This window comes from Danio aesculapii, chromosome 24 (genome assembly GCF_903798145.1).
Source record: "Danio aesculapii chromosome 24, fDanAes4.1, whole genome shotgun sequence".
Classification (NCBI taxonomy): domain Eukaryota; kingdom Metazoa; phylum Chordata; class Actinopteri; order Cypriniformes; family Danionidae; genus Danio; species Danio aesculapii.
In genome coordinates, this window is record NC_079458.1 from 13,959,348 (window position 1) to 13,987,256 (window position 27,909).

General features: G+C 35.8%; 1 protein-coding gene across 1 annotated transcript in view; it reads left to right on the plus strand.

Annotated features, from left to right (window-relative positions):
* Nucleotides 1–26,257, plus strand: part of hs6st1b (heparan sulfate 6-O-sulfotransferase 1b) — a 105,712-nt gene extending 79,455 nt beyond the window's left edge. Inside the window, exon 2 of the mRNA XM_056450835.1 lies at nucleotides 23,999–26,257. Coding sequence (XP_056306810.1) covers nucleotides 23,999–24,701 — 703 coding nt within the window. The 3' untranslated portion in view covers nucleotides 24,702–26,257. The remainder of the gene's footprint in view (nucleotides 1–23,998) is intronic.
* Nucleotides 26,258–27,909: the final 1,652 nt, after the last annotated feature.

Sequence of the window (27,909 nt, forward strand, 5' to 3'; positions counted from 1 at the left end):
GTGCGACAGGCTTCCTGAAGAGGTCAAAAACACTTATTAACTTCAAACTGTGCCAGTTTGCATCATGCCTTCCTTCTGTGCTTGTTGTCTTTGTTTAGAGGCAGCTAGGAGAGATAAATAAGCCGCTTTTTGTTTCATTACAGCTTTCCTGTAATGTTAGTTAAAATTAGGGTGTGCGTTTAATATGTTAATTTAATTAATTAGTTGTGGATAAAAATATTGTTATTGTTTAATGCTATTAATGTACCCACCTGTGCAAGTCATCTTACATTTTATACAGTTGATTCGGGATGAATGTCATGGAGAATAACAACTCATTTCATCATGGATAATCCGGTTATATGCTTTAAAATTCAGGATACTGTGGCAAAAATGTCCTGTCTGAGTTTTTGTAATGTATTTGTATCATATGATAAAGTTAAGCAATAATACACACGCAACAAGTTCACTTTCACACTATTGAGTGCAAATATGATACGTTTTTACTGATTGACTTGTACTTGTGATTCTGATTGGTCAGTCTTTACATTCCGATGTTATGTTATAGATAAAGTACATTGAGGAGGTTGTTGTTGCAGAATAAAGCCCAACAGGCTTGATGGTAACCCGACGTGAAGTGGAGGGCCGTTGATGAGACTAAATGGCTTTATTTTGTGTAATCAACCATTCTGGGTGTACTTTATCTTGCTTATGGCATGGCTACTTGCCCCAAAACAAAATAATTAGGCATTAAACATTGTTTTGAGCCATAATAGTTTATTAACTGTTCAATTAAATGCAAAGCTGATAGAAACAAAAACTGCTGATGGAGCACTTACCTGTAAATTATTCAGTCACAAGGTGGCACCTAACAGTCAAAAACGCAAAGCTGACAGAAACGGAACTAGCAGAATAAAACATACACTGACTTGCGTATTATTCATTCATAAGATGGAGCCAAACAGTCAAAAACGGACAAGCAGATACATATGAATATGGATGTAAGTAAATGGATTTGATCGCATTCAGTTACAGTCAAGCGGATTCGAAATTCCTGGATGAGCATGTGTTATTTAGCGGTTGTTATCTCAGGATAACAGATAATGTGCAACATACAGTACATCAATGTACATATGAATGTTAAATGAGAAAAAAATCTAGTGTGGGGAAAATAATGTATTTTTAGACAGAGTAGATAACATGAATATTATTGCTAATGTTGAGTTTTTCATTGACTTAAAAACTAAATGGCATTTTAGTCAAAAGGGTAAAACTAAATCTTTTTTTAATCTAGCAAGTTGTTTTTGCAGAATAAAGCTCTTCAGTCTTATATAGCAGCCCTCCATACATTATTGATGGTGTGTAAACATGTCAAAATAACAATTTAGATGCAACTTCTACAAAAACGTAGCCAAAATGTTGTGTGTAATAAATCCCATGTTTAATTAAAATGTTTATGACAAAATATTCAGTCAAATGTATATGCAATTTATCTCTTATTAATTAGCTTAAACTCAAGATTGAGTACGTTTACATGGACACCAATACTCCGTTTTTAATACGATTAAGACAATACTCTGATTAGGAGTCTAACATGTAAACAGCAATTTTTGATTACCTTAATCCAACCAAAGACAGTACAGACATGTAAACACCGCAAACAAACTATTACCATTGTGTAGGATTTTCGCTGCATTTTGCGATGGGATAGTCTATACACACACGGCTGTTTGACACTATTCTCTGCCTCCACCGAGTCAGTAAAGGACCACAGACACCTACATTGCGAAATGCTGAGTTTTTTTTTCCCCCCATACGACGTGCAATATCAAATTCCATTAAAACTACACTCTTCCAGCAGTTCATACTCCCATCAAATATCTCATTTGTCACGGGGGACATGCATGAAATGTTCCTGAATGAAAGTGAAAGTGCCAAACTGCAGTTAGAGTCTGCAATTTAAAAATGAAATACTTGAAATTACATAACACTCCAGAGGAAATGTGGATAGCGTGGTAATACAATGTCTTTAATAGAACTATGTGCATGTAAAATTGGATCATGAAAGGAACATTTAAAAGCAACTCATGTAAACCTCTTAATCATATTATTGTCTTAATCAGATTAAGGCAAATAATTTGATTACTGGTGTCCATTTAAACATAAATTGTGTAATTCATTATAATAAAAATGATAGCGATTTGTAGCCCTAGTTACAATATAACCTGTTTATGGATGGGAAATTGTTTGACTTTGGTAAATTAAATGAAAACTGTTTAAGTTTGAATTGAGACATTTTTGAGTATTTTATTGTACTAAAATACAAGCCTACGCTAACAACCTAGAAAGGATTTTTCCATTTTGTTGGAAAAAAAAAAAATAATAATAATAATGGCAAGTTTGACATTTGCGTGGAAATGCTCGTATGTTGCGATTAGCATCAACAATAACACAATGCACACGGTTTTCATTTTTCAGCAAATAGATGCAAATATCCCAGTCCAGTGCATTGAACAACAAAGTGGAGCACAATGAATAGTGTTTAGCCTGGAGGTATGTAGGTGCAACACCAGCAGTGGTGTGCATTAGTGGGTAAAATGGGGGAAAAGCCCCTGGCCTCGTTCCAAACCGCCTGAAAGGAGAGCCGGAGAGAGAGAGGAAGAAATGAAGGAGAGCAGAAAGAGGAACAGCATCTGCTTCGCGCCTCAGTAGTTTTCAAAAAACAAGTGGAGAGAAAAAACGCTGCCAGTGACTGTGAGCACACCTGTCTGTGTGTCGCCATAGCAACCTAATTAGAAGGCCAATAGGATGAAGGCAGGGGTTGGTTGGAGACGCTGAAGACAGGAGAGCAAAAACAGTTCAGCGGTGGAGATTAGAAAGAGACAGCAGAACGAGCTCTAGATCTAGTCTATTCCTGATCATATTTACTTCTGATTTCTTATTTAATTCAATGTTTTCTTTGTTTTTGTTTTTATACATCTTTTCTTCTTATTTTATGATTTTTTTGTGTCTTGGACATTTCTGCTTTGTTCAAATCTTGCTATATTAGGTGGCTTGGTTTTACAGACAGAACTTCGAGTAAACCAGGATTAAGCCATAGTTCAATTAGGATATTTAAGTAGGAAAGAAGATTTTTTTCAACACATTTCTAAACATAATAGTTTTAATAACTCATCTCTAATAACTGATTTCTTTAATCTTTGCCATGATGACAGTAAATAATATTTTACTAGATATTTTTCAAGATACTAGTATTCGGCTTAATTAGGCAAGTTATTGTAAAATGATTGTTTGTTCTGTAGACTATTAATATATATATATATATATATATATATATATATATATATATATATATATATATATATATATATATATATATATATATATATATATATATATATATATATATATATATATAGCTTAAAGGGGCTAATAACTTTGACCTTAAAATAATTTTTTTAAAATTAAAAGCTGCTTTTATTCTAGCCGAAATAAAACAAATAAGACTATCAGACATATTGTGAAAATTTCCTTGCTCTGTTAAACATCATATGGGAAATATTAAAAAAAAGAAAAAAAATAATCAAAAGGGGGCTAATAATTCTGACTTCAACTGTAAGTGCCTTAGGAAAAAACATTACTGGTGTCGATCCTGAGACAAAACAAAAACGCTGATCTATTTTTAAAATCAGTCAGTCCATGTTTCTTTTAGTTGAAACACCTCAGACTTGCATTTTAGTCTGGGACTAGGTTTAAGCTTAGTCTGTGAAACCTGGGGGAATCCTATATATTTATTGTTTCTCTCATTTATATTTGAAATGTACATTTATTATGTAAAAGGTTTTAGATTTAACTGTTAGATAGATTTTACGATGATTACCAGTAGTTTAATTTAAAAAAAGAGTCTAATTAACTCTAAATTTATAGTAAATTTGACTTCCTTTTAAGTTTTTTATATATATTTGTTTCTTGTAAAATGTATTTTTTTAACCCTTGTGTACAGTTGGGAATGTTTTCATCCACTCTGGGGTGATTTTGAGTCTTAATCTGTCCAAAATGTCTTCTGTGTTTCAGCTAGCAGAATGATTTTCGTGACAAATCTTTTGACACATATTTTGAGAAAAAATTTAAACGATACACTCTGGGCAAATTTACTATCCTTTTGTCATGTTTGGGATGAAAACATCTACTGAAATAAACTGCTGTAAAAATGCATCAGATTATTTTTATTTATTTATGTATTTTTTCTTAATTTTTCATAACTCAATACAAATTTACACAAAGTTGTTACACAAAAAGGGCGTATTTTCAATATAAAAAGTAATTGTGGACTGGATTTTTTTACCATTTATTAAAGTCTTGGACAGGTGAAACAACATTGCCTCTGATGCATTGTTTTTGATTGATTTTCAGTTTTTCTCCCTAATTTACTGTTGGTGGCTGTTTTTGCCCCATTGACTTTTATAACCACATTTTTTTGATTACAAAACCATGACACCATTTTTGATTGTTGCTGATTTTCCCTGTTGGGAAGAGGTGAAATTTGGGTCACACTTTATTTTGATGGTCCATTTTTATTGAATTTAAGTTACATCGCATCTACATGCGAACTAATTCTCATTGGATTATAAGTAAACTGTTAGGTCGGGGTTTGGGTTCGGGTAAGTTGACACGTACTTGTAAAGTTTCTTATAGTTTTAAAGTTAAATGTCTGTTTAAGGAGCAGTATCAGCAGATTTTAAGCAGACGGTCTACTAATACTCAAATGGACCATCAAAATAAAGTGGTACCAAAAACGAACACTTTTTTTTTGCTGTGTGCAAAAAAGAGCTTAGTTTCTGGATTTTATATGGAGTATAACAGCAAATTAAAGTGTGTGTCTGTGAGTGGGAGAGTAACCTTTACGTACTTACCTTGATGTGTTTGAGAAAATCTAAATATGCATCTCAGCCCTCAGAACTACATGGAGTAAACAAAAACAAAGACTGTGTTTATGCACCATCAAATGTGGTTACATTGGAAGTCGTAAACAGTCACCAACAGTAAATTATGGAGAAGAAATGAAAATCTAACAATGCATTAAAGCCAATGTTGTTACTAATAGTTCACATGTCCAAGACTGTGATAAAAGGTAAAAAAAAATCTAGTCAACAATTACTTTTTATATTGAAAATACGTCATTTTGTCTGTGTTTTTTTTCCCACCAAATCAGTGACATCATTTGTGAACTTGGCAATTAAAGAATTAAAATCCTGTACATTCAGTCTAAAAATATTCAGTAGTTTTGATCAGGACTAAGGTTGATTAACATATTTATGCAAAAAAAAAAATGATTTGATGCGTTTTTACAGCAGTTTAATTTAGTGGATGTTTTCATTCCGAACAAAAGGGTAATAAAGTTCAACAGTGCACAAGGGTTAAATGTTTCTTTATTATTATACAAAAACTCTAAATCTCACTCAAATTTAAATACATACATTTTATATAATGTATTTTTTATATTTTCATTTTGTTTATTCTTCAACCCAAATTTAAAAGATTTTTAGTAGTATTTACCTTCTTACCTAATGTTAAAGTATTTAAAATTAGAGACTGCAATTGACTTGATTAATATTTTTCTGCTGTCTTAATATCATAAACATACTGTAGCAATTAATTGTATTGCCTGCAGCAAACCTCCAGCGCAAATATAGCTTTATTTATCATGCAATACAAGCAGACAAACTGAAAGTGAGAGGGAATGTTTGAGATGGAGCAGAACAAAGGCCTCTGTCTTCCACTTCCAAACCGCTTCTGTGTCTCTCTCTAAGCTCCTCTGTCTGTCTGTGGGACTAGCGCTTTAAACATGCCTGAGGTTAAACACATTCCAGAGACACTCACTGTTTAAACTCTAACCTTGTTAAACCCACAATCCAACACTACAACAACAGACGCATTTGTCCTAAAAAGAGAGAGAGAAATGAGATTAGTTTGTTAAACAGACAGAGAAAGCAGAGCAGAGAAATTTATTTGATTTTAGCTTGGGCTGTGTATATTAAAAATGTCCAGAATCTAATAGATCATGTTTATTCCAGCAGCTGTAAATGCGTTAAGCCAGAAATCAAACACCACAACAGACACCCTGTTATAAAAATACAAAACAGAACAGAAATAATTATAAACCGGAGCAGCCTCTACTAACGAATATGATTTGATTTTAGTCTGGACTCTGTATAGTTAGAAATTCCACAGCTTTTTTTCCCACATGTGACTGCTATGTTTCAAAATTATACAGTTTGGGAATAGTGCATTCAAAATAGCTGAAATAAATCAATTGAAATAGTAAGGCTGTGCTACAAGTGGTCCATATATAAAATAAAAACTGAGTGAGATGTATGTTTGGCTTTGTGGTTTATGGTTATCCATCATGACAATAATGCTACGATGGGTTCACACCAAATGTTTATTTAAGCATATGGACAAGTAGACTACAGACAAAGTCAGTTCAAATGTTTGAATAGAGGCAAATTTTCCCTCAGGTGGTGCGAATCTTGGCAGGTGCACATATCTTTTGCTGCTAATGTGTGGAATTTGCATCAATCACATGTTGTGCGTAATTTAAAAAAAAAAATCTGAAAATATTCATGAGTGAAAAACATCCTGTGAGTTTTATTTTTATCCATCATGAAAATAATGTTATGCTTATTTTGGGTTTACACCAAATGGGAATTTATGTATTAAATTTACAAGTAGATACAAAATTATTTTGAATTTCCACCAGGTGGTGTAATTCATGTCATTCATTGTAAAAAATAAGTAGCTGTTTTCATTATTCTGTGATGTTTTGTTTTATTTTTATTTTGTTTCTCTGTTTTTTCATGCTTTTGAATTGCATTATGGGACCTTAATTTATCTTCCAACAACTTTTAACCTTGAGAGATTCAAAGTAGTGACTTTTATGAACTTTTTTAATAGTTTAATAGTGATATATTTTCAGGGTTGGTGTTGTAAATTACAGTACAAAAACCTTGTAGTAAACTGCCAGTACATTTTCTGCCAGACTTGTTTCTCTATTTCTTATACATTATATTATTTTATACAACAGTTGTGTCTGGTTCTCGAATCTGATTGGCTGATAGCCGTGCAATATTCTGCAATATCAGACTTTGTACAGTCTCCTCATCCTTCCGTATTACTCCGCCCACATAGAGTGACAGCAGATCAATAAACTCACTACAGTTTGACAAATATTGCAGCTGATGGACAACATAATGTACTTTTGAGCCTTTTTTTAGGCAAGAAAGTAGTTGTTTAGATTGTATTTATGCAGTTTATTTAGAAGGAGAATGCCTGTTTTAAATATTTATAATTTCTGAGATACAGCACGTCGGCATCCATCAGCCTGTCATACTGAGCAGAGCAAAGACAAGTTGACATTGTCCCTCCACAAAATGGCGATAGAGAACGCATAATAAGCCCTTAGAAGTAAAAAGGTCGGCATATACAGCTGATCAAATCATTATAAAACTGGTAAGTGACATTCTAAGTCGATCTCTCCCTCTTTTTTATGTTGCAGTGCTGTATTTATACCATAGTAACTGTAGTGTATTGAGTGTGAGATGGGACTCACATGGGAGGTATTGTATGTATTTTGTGTTGGCCACTCTTTGTATAACCCTGGTTACTTTTTGGTAGGCCATCTATTTTATTTCTAATGAGTCTCCTGTTTTCGTTACTGCAGACTAGTTCAGTAAAAAGAAAAAAAGAAGAAATGCCCACATGTGTTTAGCGTTTTTCTAGATCACAAACACAACAGTAATCTGGTAGTGATTGTGTTTCTTTGGAATTTCTGGGTTAATTATTGTGATTGCTCGATTGAAGCAGAGAAATACTGTGAAATCTGTGTAGACATTTCATGCCATTCAGTGTTATAAACTTAAAATATGAGCAAAATCCCCTGTTTTGTCATCACTTTAGACATTACACTTGAGAATCATTCAAATACTAGCTCTAAAGTGACGTTGGTGATTTAGCAACGGTTGAATTAGCAACATTTGGTCTGACGTCAGCTGCAGATGTGAATGAATGGTGGAAGAAAGTAGTTCCTCATACAAAAGGATTTTTAGACTCTCTGTGTTTGATTTTCTTTTTTATATACACTATTATGCCATCAAACTGTTGAATAAACGCAATATCATATATATCGTCACGCACGCCTTCCACCAGTGCCGACATATAGCCATATCTCACTGCTAATCTTGTGATATTGCTCATTCAAACTACTAAAATGTCAACAAAATTCACTTTGTTAAACTGTAGAGTTGAATTTTCAATATCAAATGTCAACAGAGCACAGATCAAGTTCAAATATTGCAATTCATAACTGTAAATAAATGGAACACGCATACAGAAAAATACAGAAACTGTTAATTAGCAGATCTTTTTTACAGTACGGGTGAGCATAGCGTTTGCAGTGAATATATTGAATTTGGCTTAATCATGTGTTCTACGCTAGTGAAAAAAAAATACTTGGCCAAAAACATCCCATAAACCTTATTTTTATCAGTCAGTGACAATACTAATGTTAAGCTATACTGCATTCACACCAAATGCACAATTTAGTATTCGCGCGGGTAGTTTACATACAAATTTGATCTAAATGCGCAAATATGGCGAAATTCTACCAGGTGGTCAGAATGGTGTTTGCGTTTGGTGTGAACCCAGCATTAGTGCTTAATCAATAAGTGTTTATAGTCGCAAACAAATCTGTGGCCAAAGCTCTGTTGAGTTCACTGTTCCCCCAGATTATATTTCTCTTTTTATTCAGTGCAGTCATATTCAGCATATCTGTAACAAGTTTTTGGGTTTATTTGTGATCTGGTGAAGTTTATTTGTAAATTTGAATATGATGACCTTTAATCTTGGATAGATATATGAAGAAAGAGTGTTTGTACCCAGCTTTTAAGAACATTTCAGTCGTTGTTTACAGTTATCAGAATTTGCTCGCATCATTTGCACAAAGTAGTAGGGAATGAATTGTGGTGTTGTGATGGACTTGCGGTGAGCGTAAGTGAAGGTAAATGCAGGAATCTCCCCCTCGGGCCTTTCAGAGTCTCTTCGTCATAAACATTCCTCACATTCCTTCTGATAATTGGATCAGAACTGCTGAGGTCCTGGTGGAGAAACTCTTTTATTGTGTTTGTAGAGACTGACGTGGGTGGTGGTCTTCATTTTTCTCTCTCACGCTATTATTTGGCTTCTTGGACAGTTGGTTTTTATGAGCACATGGGTTTTCCTTCGATTATGGTCATGTTTGTGTCATCCATTGTATATTTATGAGATTAAAATAATAATATTAACTTAAAATGTTGTTTTTCTGTTTTTTTTTTAAAGTGAAACCTAGATTATTTTACTAGTAGTTAGAGAAGTAGTTTTAGTTGTAATAGCATGTTGCATATATGAAATTGCAATGATGTTTCTGTATGAGGGATTCTCTGTGATTTTGCATTTTTGTTTGTGTTGAGGTTTTTGTTTTCTTGGTTGTTTTGTCTGGTTTAGATTTTTTCTTGGTTGTTTTGGGCTTTCATGTTTTTTTCTTGGTTTTGATGTTAGGTTTCTAGTTTTTTTTTGTTTTGTTTCAGTTTGTCCTGGTGTTTTGTTTTCTTTGTGGTTTCGGTTTTGTTTCGGTTTCTTGTGGTTTTGGTTTGATTGTTAGGTTGTATTGTTTTCGTTGTGGTTTTGTATTAGATTGTTTTGATGTTTTGTTGTTCTTCTGTGATTTGTTTTATTTTTTAATTTGTTGTTTACTTAATGTTTTTTGTTGCTCTTTTCATTTTTTATTATTCTGTTGTTAGTTTTCATGGTGGTTTTTACTTTAAGTTTTTTGTGGTATTTTTAAAATTGGCTGTTAATCAATGGTTTTGCAGTGATGACCCCAGATAGAAAAGGAAAAAAGCCAAAGGAACATTTGAAGATTCAGATGCAAAAACCTCTAAGTGCCATCTGAAATTTTCATCAAAAAAGCAAATTTTTCTCAGCCTCCTTTGTTTATGTTGAGATATTTCACTTTAAACACCAGGAAAAGGACTTATTCTTTGCCATAAAAGTGATGTTACTGAACCAACACACAGGCGCCTGAAAAAATGCTAATTTTAGAGGAAAGTTTCAGACGACATTTAGAGGTTTTTGCATCTAAACTCTTCATTTGTTTATTTGATTTTCTTATTGAATGCCTAGTAGGATAAAAGCAAATGTATATATACAATATAGGACTGCACAATATATAGTTTCAGCATCGATATTGCAATGGTCACATCGCAGGATCTCAATTTAGACACAAAATTATAAAGTTTTCCACTTCAACAGATTAATTGTGTTTAATTATGTATACAATGAAGACTACATTATTTCTTTACATTGAATTTCGTCAGTATTGTTAGACTCCAGTGGAAACCATAAAGTACTGTTTACGATTCTTTTCATCTGTGCTGTAATTCATTTTATTTTGTATATATAGTGCTCAGCATATATAAGTACACCCCTCACAAATGTATCTTTTAAATTCATATTTTTAATAGGAAGCTATACAATGTTATATCTGTGCATATACATTAAATTAGCCAGTACTGAAGCCAAATCCAGATCTTACAAAATAACTTATGAAAACAGTCCAAAAACTAGTACACACAAATTTATATTATAGAAAAATCTTTAAAAAAAATTTAAAAAGAGGAAAAATCAAGAGAAGTGAGAAAAAAAATGTTATTTAGTTGAAATTTTGTAGGTTGCTTTTATTTTTTTGCAATATTTTGCTTTAATTTTATTGTATTATCTTTCAATTTCAAAATATGTTTGGTGACTAAAATATGTTAATAAATATATCTGTTTAATAAATCTGTTTTGTTTAAATGCACCAAAACAAATTGCCTATATTCACTGAGAAATGGATAAAAATATATATTTTTTTAAAATGGGGTGTACTCAATTATGCTGAGCACTGTATAATTTATAGTTGTGTACATTTCATGCACAAAATACTCTCAATCAATGTAAAAATTGTGAATTCCAAATGGTAATCTTCTTCTGAAATTATATTTATGTCACACAATATCTATCTATCTATATATATATATATATATATATATATATATATATATATATATATATATATATATATATCGCAGAAAAACTAAATATTACAATGTCATCTTTTTCCAATATCGTGGAGCCCTAAAAAAATATGACACCCTAAAAAACTTGCAAGCTAGCTTTCATTTATTATTATTATTATTATTTAGTATTTATTTCACGAAAGATCTGACAACCTGAAGGGGAAAAAAAGCTATTCTTCACCATCTCTATACCACATCAGTGAGGAGTAAATAATTCCAGAGGTTAAAGGCCAGATCAACCTGGACTCTCTGCGAAGGGCATAATATTATGAAAATAATTTCTTAAATCCTACATTCATTCTCTCTAGTTTACGGCCCTGCGTTATTTCCTTTTGGATCGTCAGTCATACATAAACATGAAGAACAGCATACAACAATAAGCTCTAGCTTTATTAAAACCTCTCCCCCGTCTGAGCCACTGTATTGCTGTCTGTGTCTGTCCACCCAGAGGTCTTCCTTTCATCAGCCATTTCCAATATATTTTTCACAATTCACTGCTTTTTTAAATTACAAACAAAATCTATTGTCTGTCTGCTATCTCACAGTTTTAGTCTTCTTTTCCTTTGGAAGCCTGTTAATGTCTTAACACTTTGTTAAACCTTGTGAATTACTGCATTATAGGATCCTAAAGTGTCAATCTTGTTTAGGAGTGTGAAAAAAAACAACATCGAATTCTTGACTTTAAAAATAGCGCACCTAGTTCCCTGCTTTCCACAGCGCTCGCTCAATCTTCAGGCTACTCATGTCCCCATGATACCCGTCACAATTCACATCGTGACAGCTTTTTAATGACACCCGAGAGGTCGCGCAGGGTTCCTTCAGTGTGTTGGTTTAGTGCTCGCTCTATCCCTACACATTTGGCAGATCTTAAACCTGCCAGGACTCTTTCCGCCTGCTAGCATCTTAACGTGTTATTTATCACCCGCTCTGAAGCGAAACACCTGTGCGGGTTTAAGATAGCTGGTTTACGAGACCCCAGGTAAATCCTGCAGGGGGTCGACACATCCTGCCTGACTTATTTGCCAAACTTCCAAAAGATTCTCCATTCCATCTCTGGATCCATTTGTGGCATTTTCTTCTTACATAAAGCACATTGAATATGTGTAATACCAGGAAAATAGTAATATTAGTGTTAGTGAAACCTAATAAAATATTGCTATTAGTTAGTTGTACATTAGATGAATAGTATGTAGCAGATATAACCTCGTATTATTATTTAAATTGTTTATATATTTTATAATCCTGCTGTATAATGCATATTAAAACAGCATCAATCGATTTTATTTACAGTTAAAATCAAGGAAATGCCATAATACTGTTGTTAACAAGTGCCGTCTACTGGTAATTGCAGGTTTATGAGTTTTCATTCAGCCCTTCTGCTGTTTTTTGCCACCTTTTTATGTTTTATGAATGTGTTTTACATGGTATAAATTCACAAAGCCAAAGTCAGACAGTTGTTTTTACAGCATATTTTGAAATTATACAATTGTATGTAAGTGAATACTTATCCATGCAGCTCAGTGAAGTGGCTGTGACTAATTTTAAATGACTGCAAATATGCAAGTTCACACCGAACGTGGCGAGAGCGCCAAAGTAGCCGGAAGTCATTCATTTTCAATGAGAGCCAGCGTTTATAAGCGTGTTCGCCGGTGTGGGCGTCGAGGAGAGTTGAAATGAAGTCAACCTTATGGTTATTAGCTATGCAAGGTTCAGCGGCAAGGAATTGGAATGTAGAAGTCCACCGCTTGAGGAGGAGTCCAGAGAACACAGTCCTGTAAACTTTGGTTCCGACCACAGTTGTTCCCAAGGGTTTTAGTATTGCAGTCGCTGGATTTCCGAATATTTACGATGTTTTCTTACAGGGACTTAAATTTAAAAAAAAAAAGTTACTGGCGAGTTACTGATGTGCAATAATGTTATACCGTTGAGGTCAGAATTATTAGCCCCCTTTTGATTATTATTTTTTTTTCTTCTTTTTAAAATATTTCCCAAATGATGTTTAACAGATTCAGGAAATTTTCACAGTATGTCTGATAATATTTTTTCTTCTAGAGAAAGTCTTATTTGTTTTATTTCGGCTAGAATAAAAGCAGTTTTTATTTTTTTATGAACCATTTTAAGATGGTTATAGTAATATTATTAGCCCCTTTTTTAGCCCCAATATTATTAGCCGCATTTTTAGCCCCAATATTATTAGCCGAATTTTTTTTTTCCGACTGTGTACAGAACAAACCATCATTATACAATAACTTGCCTAATTACTCTAACCGGCCTAGTTAACCTAATTAACCAAGTTAAGCCTTTAAATGTCACTTTAAGCTGTATAGAAGCGTCTTGAAAAATATCTAGTCAAATATTATTTACTGTCATCATGACAAAGAACAAATAAATCAGTTATTAGAAATGAGTTATTCAAACTATTATGTTTAGAAGTTTGTTGATAAAATCTTCACTCCGTTAAACAGAAATTAGGGGAAAAAATAAACAGAGGGGCTAATAATTCAGGGGGTAAAAATTCTGACTTAAAATGTATATGTTTTTTATTATTATTGATTATTATAACTGATATTCAGAAAAAAAGAGGGTGTGTTTCAAATTTTCAATGAAAATGAAAGGAGGCAGTTAAGTTACAGGCTCCTTTTTGTTATAAATATGCACACAGTGGAGATGCCGCTCATTTAAATATGTAGTCAGAGAAACATGCCTCATGTTTTCATTTTATTGTTAAGAAAGTAAAACAAAGTAACTAGGGTGATTTGAGTACATTGTTTCCTTTAAAGATTTACCCGACGTGTCCTCAGTAGTTTGGTTTCTTTATCAAACTTGCGAAGTCTGAACTTACAAGGAGAGGATGCAGGACTGAACTGTGTGTAGGCTACTTAATATTGAGGAAAAAGCCCCAATCAGCGAATTTCTGCAGCTCCGCCTCCGTTTTCCCCCATCCACACTGAGACAGCATCAGTGTTTTAAAATGAAAACAAGTCCAGAGAACACAGTCCTGTAAACTTTGGTTCCGATTACAGTTGTTCTCAATGGTTTTAGTATTACAGTCACTGGATTTCCAATTATTTACGATGTTTTCTTACAGGGACCTAAATTAAAAAAAAAAGTCACTGGCGAGTTACTGATGTGCATTAATGGTATATATGTTTTTTTAAAGCGGGAATCTCATGCTAACTATAACTATTAGTATTGGTGCTTCAGAATATGTCAGACATATAGACATATTGGATAATTAGAGAAAAGCCACACCACACGCAACAACTGGGTCTTCCATAGTTAAATGAATTTGATAAAAGGCAACATTTTCACACTCGAAAGCACATTTTTTATGCTGGAATGTAACTGATTTGCTGATATGCTGCACTGGCTCCTTTAAATACCTTCGTAGTGAACGCACAGTAATATTTAGCCTCTGTGCAAAGTCTTGTTTATATACACTTTTGTTTTTCTTGGTTCTAACTTTAAAAAATGGCCCATCAGAATTGGCTTATTGACTTCTAAAAAACATAAAAATGGCAATCGCAATAGACCATAATAAACCAGGATGGATACATCACTAAAGAAAACAAGCCATTTGGACTGTGTGAATGTAAATGGACCAAAAAGTAGAAAAGGAAAAAGGGTCTCCCCATGCCTCTGTAATATTCAAATGTGAGCGGAGGCAGCGTTCTGCCTAAAGAGCAAAGATGAGCAGTAGGTGGAAATTTCACCCTTGACAGCATCGAAGCCGTTAAAGTACGAGTTAGGTGGGGGATTTCGACTAGATTTCTCTGACTATCAAAGGCGCCACAACTGCTTTCACTGGGATGAATGTAAATTCCACCTTATTCTTGGCACTCTCTGCTGCACGCTAGTCCTAACAGCTGAGGGAGCGTGACTAACAAGAGAGTGGCGATTCTGTAGTCCTGGGATGTGGGAGGAATAGACACAGATAAAGATGCTTGTGTGTGTGTGTGTGTGTGTGTGTGTGTGTGTGTGTGTGTGTGTGTGTGTGTGTGTGTGTGTGTGTGTGTGTGTGTGTGTGTGTGTGTGTGTGTATAGAGAGAGAAAGGAAAAAAGAGGACAAATAAGGAAAGAACTAGGTTCTTATGAAAAAATGTGATGAAAATGGCAAGAAAAATCACAACCAAATTAAAACCAAAACATCAAATGAAAACACCAACAATGATAAAAAGACAACAAAATATCAAAATCAACCAAGAAAGTACAAACAAAGAATAAAAAAACAACAACTAGGATATCTAGCAAACTAAATATTAAACCCAAGTGAAAACAAAACAAAGTAAACAAAATATAAAACCAAACCAAACAAAAAACCTCAAATCCAAACAGAATAAGAACAATCGAAATAAAAAATGAAGATGAAATGAAACCACCACCGCACCACATGATAAACAAAACATCCAAACCAACAAAAACCAGCGGGAAAGAACAAAGCAAGCATCACAAACAAACAAGATATCAAACAAACAAAAAAATCAACCAAGTGAAATCAAAAACAACCAAAGTACACAAAATAAAAAATACAACCAAACCAAACACAACCAAAATAAAAAATAAAGACAAAATCAAATCAGCACCATGAAAAACAACAAAACATCACACGCATACATACTTTGTAAACTTTTCAGTGGCTTAAGCTCACAGATGCTTTTATAACATTCCGTTCTGAATTAAATTTTTATGATTCTTACAATATTTTACATATCACAAACTATTAACTGCCTGTGCCACATATCACAAACTATTAAGCCGACGAACTGGATGGGACAACCCTGAATGAAAATAAAATTCAGGAAGTTACAGCAGAAGCGGCGACTAGCAATAAACCCACCAATAAAGTGTTAAGTGGTATTAAACTGCAGTGGACATGCACACCGAGCCAAGCAAATCTAAACTGAAGTAAGCCGAGCACTAAACAGAATTAAAAATGCTCACTGACTCCATCGCCTGAAAATGCTGTGTTTACATAATGAGGGTTTGTGCCTGATGTAAATAGCTTGCTGTTTCTGGATCTTACAGTTGCTTCTTCACCTGAGGCCTGTTTCATGCCACACATGAAAATCTATGATTTGAAGAAACAAAGCACATTCACTTTTACTTTTTCTTTTTTGGAAGTCTGACTCAGTCCAGACATGTTAAGCAGTATTTTTTTTTCTTGTGGCTCCTATTTGGAGTTTCATTCTGTGTAGATCAATTAACACACTGCTGTAAATGTGGACCACTTTCCATGTAAATTAATTTAATTATGAAGTTTCGAATCAGAGTTTGTAAATTCTCAATGGCTCACACATTAACTATAGCATTGTTTTGTGTATGCTAGTCAGTGTAGCACCCATAATACACTTCTCCTCTATATAAAGTTGTTCAGTTTCACAGGTTTTTTGCGTACTGTGTGAAAAATTGTTTCACTGACATTTTGCTGACAACTTATTCCTCAGTGACTTGCATCACAAGAAATATGTTGTAAACCAAAATATTTGTTTTAAGCAAAAGCTAGACTATAAACAAAGACTTTTTAAAGCTCTTTAATAATAATGTAAGTGCCAGTGTATGGATGTGGACCAGTTAAGAGAATGTTTTGTAATGGATTTGTACAGTTCTTATGATCTCAAGAAATCTTATGGCATTTGGCCACAAGGGAACAGAGAGGTGATGAAACGGAGATGTGTGATGGAGCTGGAAACCCTGTGTCCTGTTGTGAAAGAAAGATCAGCACCCCCACTCCCCCGGCATCTGATCAAAGGGGTCATCCTTCTGAATGACCAGTGTGTATATTTTAATAACACTAACAATAACGATCCCAGAGGAATCCATATATCAGGCCTTCATCACTCCACATGAGCAATCCAGAAAAGGTTGTGTTTTCATTTGAAGGTTGGAGAGAGTTTTGTGTGAGTACACAAATGTCCACCGAATTGTCAAAGATGCCTTTCTTTGACCACTTTTTTTATATTGAGCTCTTACAGAATAATAGATTTTCAAGTGGACCATCTCCACGATGACAAACTAGAGTCATTCTGCACAGTCTGGTGCTTTTTGCTGGAAAAAAAAGAGGGAACTTTCATTTCCACACACAAACTCACAAGCAGAGAGTTGAAAATCTGCCATCACACCCATTCCTGATGAAATAAAATTCATCTGAAATATTTACCTTACCTGTCCATGTCTGGTCATCTTCAGATGATTGTCAAGGGTAGGGCGGGGCGATAAAATTGGTATCAACATTTATTGACCGAACACCATTGTCAATATCAATGTAAAAAAAAAAGTTTTGGTACGAAGTTTTGGTATGAAGCCTATAGTTTTAATAAATGTGGCTGCTGAGCGCACGCCTTGGAAGCAATGCCAATAAGTTTAAGGTGTAAGTTTGTCATTTCCAATGGAGCATTCCAATGCGCATTTTCCAGCTGCACCTAGTTGAAAACATCTTAACTTTTCTGAATGCTGTGAGCACACCGCGATTCATGCAAGTACAACTAACCAATCTGCTTCACACTTTGTATGGAATACATACATTTCAGTAGCAGTAGACAAACTACCTAATACAAATGCAGCGCACCCAAACACTGCAGTGTTTTTAGCACAAAGTCCATTGTTAATGGTCAAGGAATCCACACTGTAGTGTGTGTTCGTCACTATCATGTCACACATGCAAAAATGAGTCTCGTATAGCAGCAGTGAGGAGATTGTAAATAAAAAAGCATGTAAGGGTATCACCAGAGTGGCTTTTTGGGGTTTTTTCTTGTCCCTCCCAGCCACTAGCTCCACATCTGAAAGATTTTTGGCATAGGGGTAATTTAGTCATTCAAGTTCATAATTTATAATGTTCAGCATGTATTTGAATAATGATGGTTAGTTCTTTTACTTAAAGCTCAGATTTGATTATCATAATTGTTTTGTTTACAGAGTTTGACGTATCATTATTATTCACATCTTACAGATGTTGTTCTAACTTAAAGTTTGCTTTGATTGTTCAGAGTTTACACTTTACCATTGCACACACTTTATAACATTTTATTCATCAAGTTTAAGAGTCTCTTTGACACTTGTTTATTTTATTATAAAGAGATATTTTGTTTAAAAATTTTAGTTTTTGACTGTTAAAACTATTTGCCTCAGTAATGTTGGTAAATTAAAATAAGGTGGTTAAATAAATCCTAAATGTTTTGTTAAAAAATATTCAATAATTATCTATATTGAATAATATGAAACATGATATTGTGATAATATCTTTGCAATATTGCCCAGCCCTCATCAAGGGTACTAGTGCATTAAACCAATAAAGGTTGTAGGCCAGGGATGTCAAACTCAATTCCTGGAGGGCTGTAGTCCTGCGGAGTTTAGTTCCAGCCCTGCTTCAACACACCCATCTGTAGGTATCAAACAAGCCTAAAGCACTCAATTAGTTTGATCAGGTGTGTTTAATTAGGGTTGGAACTAAACTGTGCAGAGCTGCGGCCCTCCAGGAACTGAGTTTGACACCTGTGTTGTAGGCTCCAGTGAGTTGAGGAAACCCTTTGACAGAGTCACCGAAGGTTCTGCATTAATAATGTAGCAATGCTCTACTTCCCTAGTTTAAATGCACCACTGGGAGGGGAAGATCCCAAGAACGCAACACTTACAGACGAATGGCTTACCGAGTATGACTATGGAACAAGAGCATCTTGAGGCAAACTCACATTTTCTTTTTTTTTCTTTTTGGCACATTCTGTGTGTGTGCGTGGGTCTGAAAGAGGAAAAAGTGTCCCCACAGCTGTTTTGTGTCTGGTCTGTCAGAATGGGTGACTGGTCTTTCTGCAGTCATCATATATTTGAGAGGCTGATTTGCATCTAGAGTCGTGTCAGACGGAGAGTTGTGACGGCTCCACTGTGAGCTGTCAGCCCAAGGAAAAGTCTTCCAGCATGCTCTGTCTTCAGCTCTGACCTTGAACTCTACACTCTCCAGTGGGCCGTTCACTCAGTCTCTCTCAAGAGCCACATTTCCTTTCCCATGTCTCAGTGGGAGAGAGCAGGGTTGTAACCTCAATAATGGGATTTTTAATGAAGTCGTGGATTGTTTTAATGTATTTGTTAAGTATGTTGTACTCAGCAGTGGAAAAGCATGCATTAAGAAGAATGACTTTTAGAATAAAGCACTTCAGACTAGGCATGGGACAGTAACCGTTTTTAATGTATACCGCAGTTTAGAAAAGTCAAGGTTATGAAACCGCAAAAATATTCTACTATACCGTTGCTAAGGTATGTGTAAGATTTTTTTTATTGAGTAATGAAGTTTGGTCTGTGCGCTCGCAATTTTAAAAACTTTTTTTGGTACGTTAATCTTGTCAATAATATTATTCAGAAGGTCATGATTCCCACTCATTAAATAATTGCTTTGTATAGTTTTTATTTTACATTCTTCAGGTGATACAAAACACAGACGTTTCAGTGTCACTATGGGGAAGACATTGTGCTGAAACCTCTGTGTGTTGTATCACCTGAAGAATGTAAGATTTTTTTTTTTTTTTTCGCTTGTGTTTTAGGACAGCAGTAACTCCAGTAGAAAAGATATCCAAAAATGCCGTTTTAAATTGTAAAGAAATCTGTGTTTTTGAAACAAACGAAGACAGCAGAAGTCAATGATTCATTTTTATTATTCAGCCTGACATGTTTACTGCTCCAAAATATTTTAAATGTTTCTCAAAATAAAGTATTTTGTGTTCAAAGGGGGAAAAAGTTTAAGTGTTTTACCCAGACATTTGAAAAAGAATATACTATAGAGCAGTAATCACAATACCGTAAAACCATTATATTTTTATCCAAGGTTATCATACCGTCAGAATCCTGAGTGGTACGGTATGGTTCGGTTTTGTACGCTTTTATGGCCGTTTCCACTGTCAAAAGGTACCTAAAAGCGAACCGTACCATATTACTTTTTGGGTATGCTTTCCTAATGGTATCTAGCACAAAGAAAAGGGTACCAAAAGGCAGAGCAAGACGTGCAGTTGAACACTATTGGTTTGCAGATAAACGTCACTAGTTAGTGCACAAGCTAGGGAAATGAAAACAAAGGAAGCGGCATTTTTAAATACACAGCCGAGCCATTACACCGTAATAATATATACATATAATAACGAGCCATGGTCGTCCTGAGCTTAACAAACCTTGTCATCGTCTTGATGAACAGCCACAAAGCCGAGAAGAAGAGCAGAATCTACTCTGTGCCCAGTAGTTGTTTACAAGGCCGTCTAAAGCACGAGTGGTTTGACTTTCTCACGTGTGCTCGCCGCGTGTCTATATTTGAAATAACGAACTTCTTTAGCTGATGATAATAGCGTGCGTGTGATTATTGAAGTGCTTCTGACATCCGATCCTTTCAGAAACGGACTAACGTGAGAGTGATGCCTGAAAAAACAAAGGAGAAGCCAAAATCAAAGGAGCAAATGATTGTTTCAGCAACCTAAAATATAAACAAACTGCCATGTTTAACAATCATCATCACCTTCGGACTACTATAAACTCGTAATGATGGAATCACAAGAGGTTACATGTGCTGGCGAAGATTAAAGATGCAGATAAGGGGGTTTGCACCGATTGTGGGCTATATTTCGTGTTGTTTTTGAACCAAAATAAGGACTAAATGTATGTTGTGTGTAGTTTTTCTGTAATTGGTAACATATCGAAGACTGTAAGGGTCTGTATGTGTTCATATATGTTGCATTTATTTATTTATTTTATAACATTGCAGACGTTACAGTTGGTGCAGCAGTTGTAATGAAATAGTGTTCATAGAAAGGTTAGTAATGAACATTTATACACAAGTATTTGTGTGTATAAAGCATCTGATTTGTGAGAAGTGCTTCTCATATAATATGTGAACGACCCGTACAGTTTTACTTTGACATTTCCTTGAGCGAGAATGACGTTGACTAAAATTTTGTCGTACACCACACCCACCAAATTGGTACCTTTTTGGGAATGGAAACGCAATCCTGATAAATGTGAACCGTACCATACTGTACTGTACCACTCAGTGGAAATGGGCCTTTAGAAATGTGTTTCCGAGATGCCATTTCAAGTTTCGTTGTTTTAAAGCATTAAAGACACTCATCAAATCAAGGTCTGGTCTGTATTTTTACACAACCTTACGATTAATCAAGTTATTCAATCCGGCTATTATGGAGTTATTTTATTAAAAAAAGAAATGTATTTACACATTTGTACTCTTGCTGACATTGAGGTTTTGTAGAACAAGTGGATTAAACAAATTCTTAAAACAACAGGCGCCAGATTCCAAAGCGTCCTGTTGACTTTGCCAAAGCAGCCTTGCACACACATTCTGAAATCTCTCCTCCAGAGCTGGCCTCAACTGGGCTTTAATTCAATTATGAAACACTTTTATAAAAGAGACGTGTGTTCAATAGCTTAATTTATGAGTCTGCACACTGCAACAGTCCAAACTGGTGCTATGACCCTCAGTTACTTTGTGAGGTGCCCTAAGTCTCAGTATTGGGTCCGTTCTCATTAATAATGTGGCTATTTCAGTGGGTGTTATTAGTATTGACCGGCCTTGCACAGAGCAGGCAGACAGTTATTGGCTGGGATTTGGAACTGCCGTGTGTGCTGATGGGGCCCAGAGTTTAATCGCTGTGGAAACATGAGAGTTATTAAAACGGGAAGCCTTGGCACTGCAGAGGGATCTCGGGTGTCTCTCAGGCTCACTAATGATTATAAGCCTGCAGCTTTGTCACCAAGTAGTGAGAAAGGAAGAGTGAATGAACAAAAAGAGATTTGAAGATCCTAAAGTACTGTCTCAATTTATTCTATTATTGTATATGAGGAAGGGTAGAAAAACTTAACAAAAGTCCAAAAGTCGCACTCTGATCTTGCATATCAGAGTGCCTTCTTACTATTACAGGGAAGGTTTTGAAGTGCACACCACCATATTTGGTTTATAATGGCTTGATTAATAAATGCACACTGCCACCATGTGGTCAGTAAGGCCACAGCATGTTCAGGCTGAGGGCATTTGAGTACAGAGTGTTGGCAGGATTTCTGTCTTTGGGCCTGAGGCAGCACCCAGTGATACCTTAGGAACTGCCATATGGGTCACCTGGAATAAATTTCTCTGTTTTTGTCTAAGTGATTTCAGGTTATTTTCAATACAACCAGCTCTTGGGCACTTTGGAGGAAATCCGTCTCTTTGGCACATTTAGTTACAGGGGTGTGAAGAGGTAATGTAGGGTGAAGTGCAGCTGGAGCTGAAGGGGTGGGGGTGGGGGGGGGTTGGGGTGTTGTTGAATTGGTAACCGAGAGCTAAATCTTACTGTCATCAGTTTGGTTGAGATTAATCTGTTGAAAACCACCTGCTGCTAGCTTGTTGGCAGCGCTTGGTCTTCCTCCCACTCCACAAATCCTTTGCTTGGATCAAATGAAACTTGATTTTTCCCTGTGGACTTTTGTCCCTAATGCATTCTTAAAGTGTTCTGGTAAAGATGGTTTTGTGTGTTTTTCATGAAATGTCCCTATAGTGAGTGTGAGCATTGTAAGGTCTTCTCTTCAGGTGGTTTCATCACCATCTGTCTACATTCACTTCAGAATAACCTGTGTCTAAACAATTCTGAGCCATGCCTGTTGTTTTTTTTTTTTTCAATTAGTTCAACTCTTTCACAACTGTTTTGGATCTATTATATAAGACCAGTCATACCATGTCTTGCTAGCATATTTGATAATATTTACTAGTATATCAAATATTGTAAATATCCAATAAGTCCTCCTTCTTCATACATTAAGTTCCCTTGATCAAATCCAGACCAGGAATGTCCCTAGTTCCCTTTTTCCGATTTTGCATCCAGAATCATGTTTCAAGTTCCGTCAGTCAAAGGAAATGCTAAACATACAGGATGTGAAGTGGTGGGAAAGGATTAAGATATTGGTGCCCCATGGCAAGACTCTTGAGAAAAGGCATTTTATGAGTCATGGTTTACACCTGCTCCAGCCCATCTTTCAAAATGGTATTAATTGTAGGATACGCCAGTTGTACACCACTACACTGGTTGCATTGTGTTGCTTACGGGTTCAATTTCCTAGAGATTCAACCTTTAAGGGTGCTTTCACACTAGCACTTTTGGTCTGCACCCGGGTTTGTTTGACATCAGTGTTCGGTATGTTTAGCTAGTGTAAACGTTGTCTTCTGAAATCGGGTGCGCACCTGTGATCCGTACCTGAGTCCGCCTGAAAGAGGTGGTCTGGGGTACAGTTCGGGCGAACTCTGGTACGGTTCACTTCTGATATGAATGCCAATCGTACCAAATAATGGAAGTGAACCGCCAATTGTTCAACAAATTTTAGTTTTCATAACGTTCATTTGTGTGCTTATGTCTGTGTATCACCTACCTTGGCGACAAGCAGGACTGACCCAGTGCAAACAGTGATAATGTCTGCTTGTCTCCACCAAAAACGATATCTGTACACATCTCATGCTGTTTTGAATGTTTTGAATATTTTTTGCGGCAGATAGATGCAAGTGGCTTTCTGTATTTTGGTTTTGATAACAAAACCAAAAGTTTCAGTAAAAGCAGAAAGACTGTGATATGCGTACGTCTTCGTTTTGGCACTTTGCTTTCATGCTCATCTCCTAGCAACAGCTGTACACAAAACAGCAGCATCGGAAGGAAAAAAGACAATGAACACTAACCAGCCAAGGGGGGACTAGTGAACTTGGGTTCGGACCAGGCATTCGAACCAAGTGTAAAAGCACCCTAAAACATTAAAAATCAGTTTGGATAGAAGCGTCTGCCAAATGCTTAAATGTAAGTCTTGTTGATTATTACCCAGTGTTGTGAGTGTGACTAATGATGTTTCTCTATCCTGTTTTCCCACAGAAAGTTCTACTACATCACTTTACTGAGGGACCCCGTTTCCCGCTACCTTAGCGAATGGAGGCACGTCCAGCGAGGGGCGACGTGGAAGACGTCCTTGCACATGTGTGACGGACGAACACCCACACCTGAAGAGTTGCCGCCCTGCTACGAAGGCACAGATTGGTCAGGGTGCACCTTGCAGCAATTCATGGACTGCCCCTACAACCTAGCCAATAACCGCCAAGTGCGTATGCTTGCAGACCTTAGTCTGGTCGGCTGCTACAACCTTTCTACAGTCCCAGAGAAGAGGCGCTCACAATTGCTGCTCGAATCAGCCAAGAAGAACCTACGGGACATGGCATTCTATGGCCTGACAGAGTTCCAGCGGAAGACGCAATACCTATTCGAGCGCACCTTCCACCTCAAGTTCATCAGACCCTTCATGCAATACAACAGCACCCGGGCGGCTGGCGTGGATCTTGATAATGACACGATACAACGCATCGAGGAGCTCAACGATCTGGATATGAAGCTGTACGACTATGCCAAAGACCTGTTTCAGCAGCGCTACCAGTACAAGCACATGCTGGACCGCCGGGAGCAGAGACTACTGAGGGGACACGCATCTTTCCACAGTCCCTTCCGAGAGGATGGAGCTGGGGGAGAGGGCACGGCACGCCTGCCAACCGAGGATTACATGAACCATATCATCAACGGATGGTAACCACCCACCCCTCTCCAGAGAGACCAAATACTGACACAGTAACGAGGAGAGGGGGAATACAAGGACCCAAGTGGAATACCCTTTCCCAGATGAGAGAGTTCACCATCCCATCCTTCAGTCAGGATTACGGGACCAGTCTGTGCGTTTCGCTTAGTGCAGGATCTCCTTGGCCTTTTTTAAACAGAAGTTCTGGTCGGAATTAAGTTATTATAGTTTTTTGTTGTTGTTTTGTTTCACAAATAGAGTGACTGAAATTAACTAACCTGAATATCAATGGACTCTTCATGAAAATAAAAGATTGTTTTTATATATATAAATATATATATAAATATGTAGATTGCCTTTTTTTACATCCTGGTGTGAAACGGATTGAGCCAGTCGCAAGTGGTTGATGATTACTAACAGGTGTTGTATGATTTTATATATATATATCTTAATATATAACACAAAAGAATCCCTTTTTCCATGAGTGTTTTATCTTTTGTCTTTGAATGTCAAACAGTTTTCTGGTAAGTTTTCCATAAGCCCAATTGCCATAAGTCCATTCCTGACAGTCAGATGTCATTTCTTATACCCCCCCAAAAAATGAATGTCATCATGCAGTTTTTATTTTAGCATGTGCTAATTTATACAGTATGCACCGTAAGTGTTGTTCTTACACATTTGCTGTGATATTTTTACCCATAGTGCAGTGCAGTATGCCCACATTTTGCATTGTAAATCTCGTACCTTAAATGAACAAAGCACTCACATAATTTGCCCTTGTTAATTGCCGAGTTGAGTTGAGCGCACATGTAGAATGTGTTAATTGAACTTGCACTGAACATGTCGGGGCTTGACATCCCTCACGGGTCTACCTAGACTTCTTAACTTCCATCTTCCCTCCAGCTAAAACTCAGAAATAAACTGCTATTGAAGCCATGTTTAGATAAATGTCAAAAATGCTTTTGGGGAAAGAACGAAAAAATAGATGACATGTTCCATCTGTCTCTGTCAGTCAATTTGGAGAGTTGAGATCAGTGAGGAAAGTATGACGATTGTTATAAGTGTGTATACGATAATAGTTGTCACGATACTGGAATTCGGTACTGTGTGAATGTTGAAATTTTAAAACATCCATTTCCCGTGAACATTTGAGTGCTATTGATCACGTTCTTAACCACCACTGATTTGCCATTGCTTTACAGTTTTTAAAGACATACCTTAGTCAAAATGATTTAGTTACTAAGTTTACAGTAATAACACTACAATATTATGAACTGAAATTCCTCCACATCCACACAGCTCTCAGATCCTCTTTAAATGCTGCTCTCTAAATCACTGTCTATCTACCCTTCATGGTCATTTAAGAACTTGCTCAACAGTGCTCAAATGTTCACGGGAAATGGACGTTTTTAAAATTTCAGTATTGATTGGTACCGAATTCCAGTATCGTGCAACCCTGTGTGAGCGTCTTGAGTTTGCTTTCCAACAATGTCCGTTACTGTGAGTATTTCTGTTTTTCATGACACCTGAATCTTTAAAAGTACCAATAAAAATACATTTTCCATTTTTAAGACATGGTCGAGTGCTTTTAATAATTCAGTCCCTTTTTTTCTTTCAGAAATTTTTCTGCACTTCTGGTGAAGTACGCAGTATTGTAATATTATGCGGCCTAGTTGAATTGAAGTATTCATTTAAGGATACCCAATGAATCTGTGTAAAAGTGTTCAAAAATCACAGGTTTCCACTTTTGTTTTGGTTAATCAGCAGCTTTGTCTTTTTCTCTGAAGTGTTAATTATATTTAGAGGGTGTGTGATTGCGTATGAAACAGCTTCCATGTTATGACTTGCACATTTCCTATGAAGGACGGTTTTGTGTTAATTTTGACTTACTCAACAGATTTCAGGAACAAACAGTAATAAGAGAATTTCAAACAAAAGCGATGTTTAAAAAGTCCATATTTATTATCACAAATCAGTTACGTAAATATTATTGTTTTTAAATTGCTGTATAATTATTACATATCTGTCTGGTTTGTAGATGTCTTATAATAAGACATTCATTCATTCATTTGCTATTCGGCTTAGTCCCTTTATTAATCTGGGGTCGCCACAGCGGAATCAACCGCCAAAGTATCCAGCATATGTTTTTACGCAGTGGATGCCCTTCCAGCTGCATTCCATCACTGGGAAATATCCACACACACTCATACTCATAGTCTCTTGTTGGCTTGTTTAGCAGAGGCCAACTTGGAACAAGCCATATATAAGCCTGGAAAATGTATAAAACAATGCATATCGTGCAGACAATTCATATTTAATTATATTAGGTAAGCTAAGTGCATTTATACTTTTAATTTAAAATTCACAATATGTTTGAAAAAGTCTATTCTCATGCACTTTGCATTAGTTTTGCCTGAGTTTTTGTTGCATTTAAAGAGTTTTGAGCACTGGAGCCTGTATCAGAAAGCAGGTTAAGTGAAAACTTCAAAGCTATCTCACCACAATTCGTAATTTTTTGATTTAGTGGCTAATTCGTATGATCTAATTCGTACAATTTAGTACGATTTGCTCATCACCCAATGACGGTTGGGTTTAGGGGTGGGGTGGGTTGGGTGCCACACCTCCTTTTTAAAATTGTACAATTTCATTTGACTGAACTCGTACAAATTCATACATATTAGCCACTAAACTGACAAAACGTAAAATACTTACATTTTCTCATGAGATCAGGCTGGAAAACTCCTGAAACTCCATGAAATAAGGGAAACTCTGGGTTTTCTGTTTAAGAATGGAAGCTTTGTCAAAATTGGGCAAGCGGAGTAAGTCTATTCTGTTTTTGGAAGGTAACTCGTACTCATGCTATGGTTACTTATTCTGTTAGGAGCTAATTTTTTTTCAGCCAACCCAAAATTTCTTTCACTCTACTCTCCCCTTAAAAGGAAAAAAGGAAGCAATGTTTAAACACACCTGAAACTTGTCTATAGCACTTGTTCACTGCTGCTCTTATAGTTGTGTAAATTGCTTCCTTGTCCTCATTTGTTTGTCGCTTTGTATAAAAGCGTCTGCTAAATGACTAAATGTAAATGTAAATGTAAACGATTTGGTGAACTTTCTTCATTCATCATTTTTTATTAAGTATGTTGTCCTATTTCAAGAACCAATATTTAATTTTTTTTTAAATCAAGAGGTAATGTCCTTCTAAAAAATGATGCTAGACATCTTT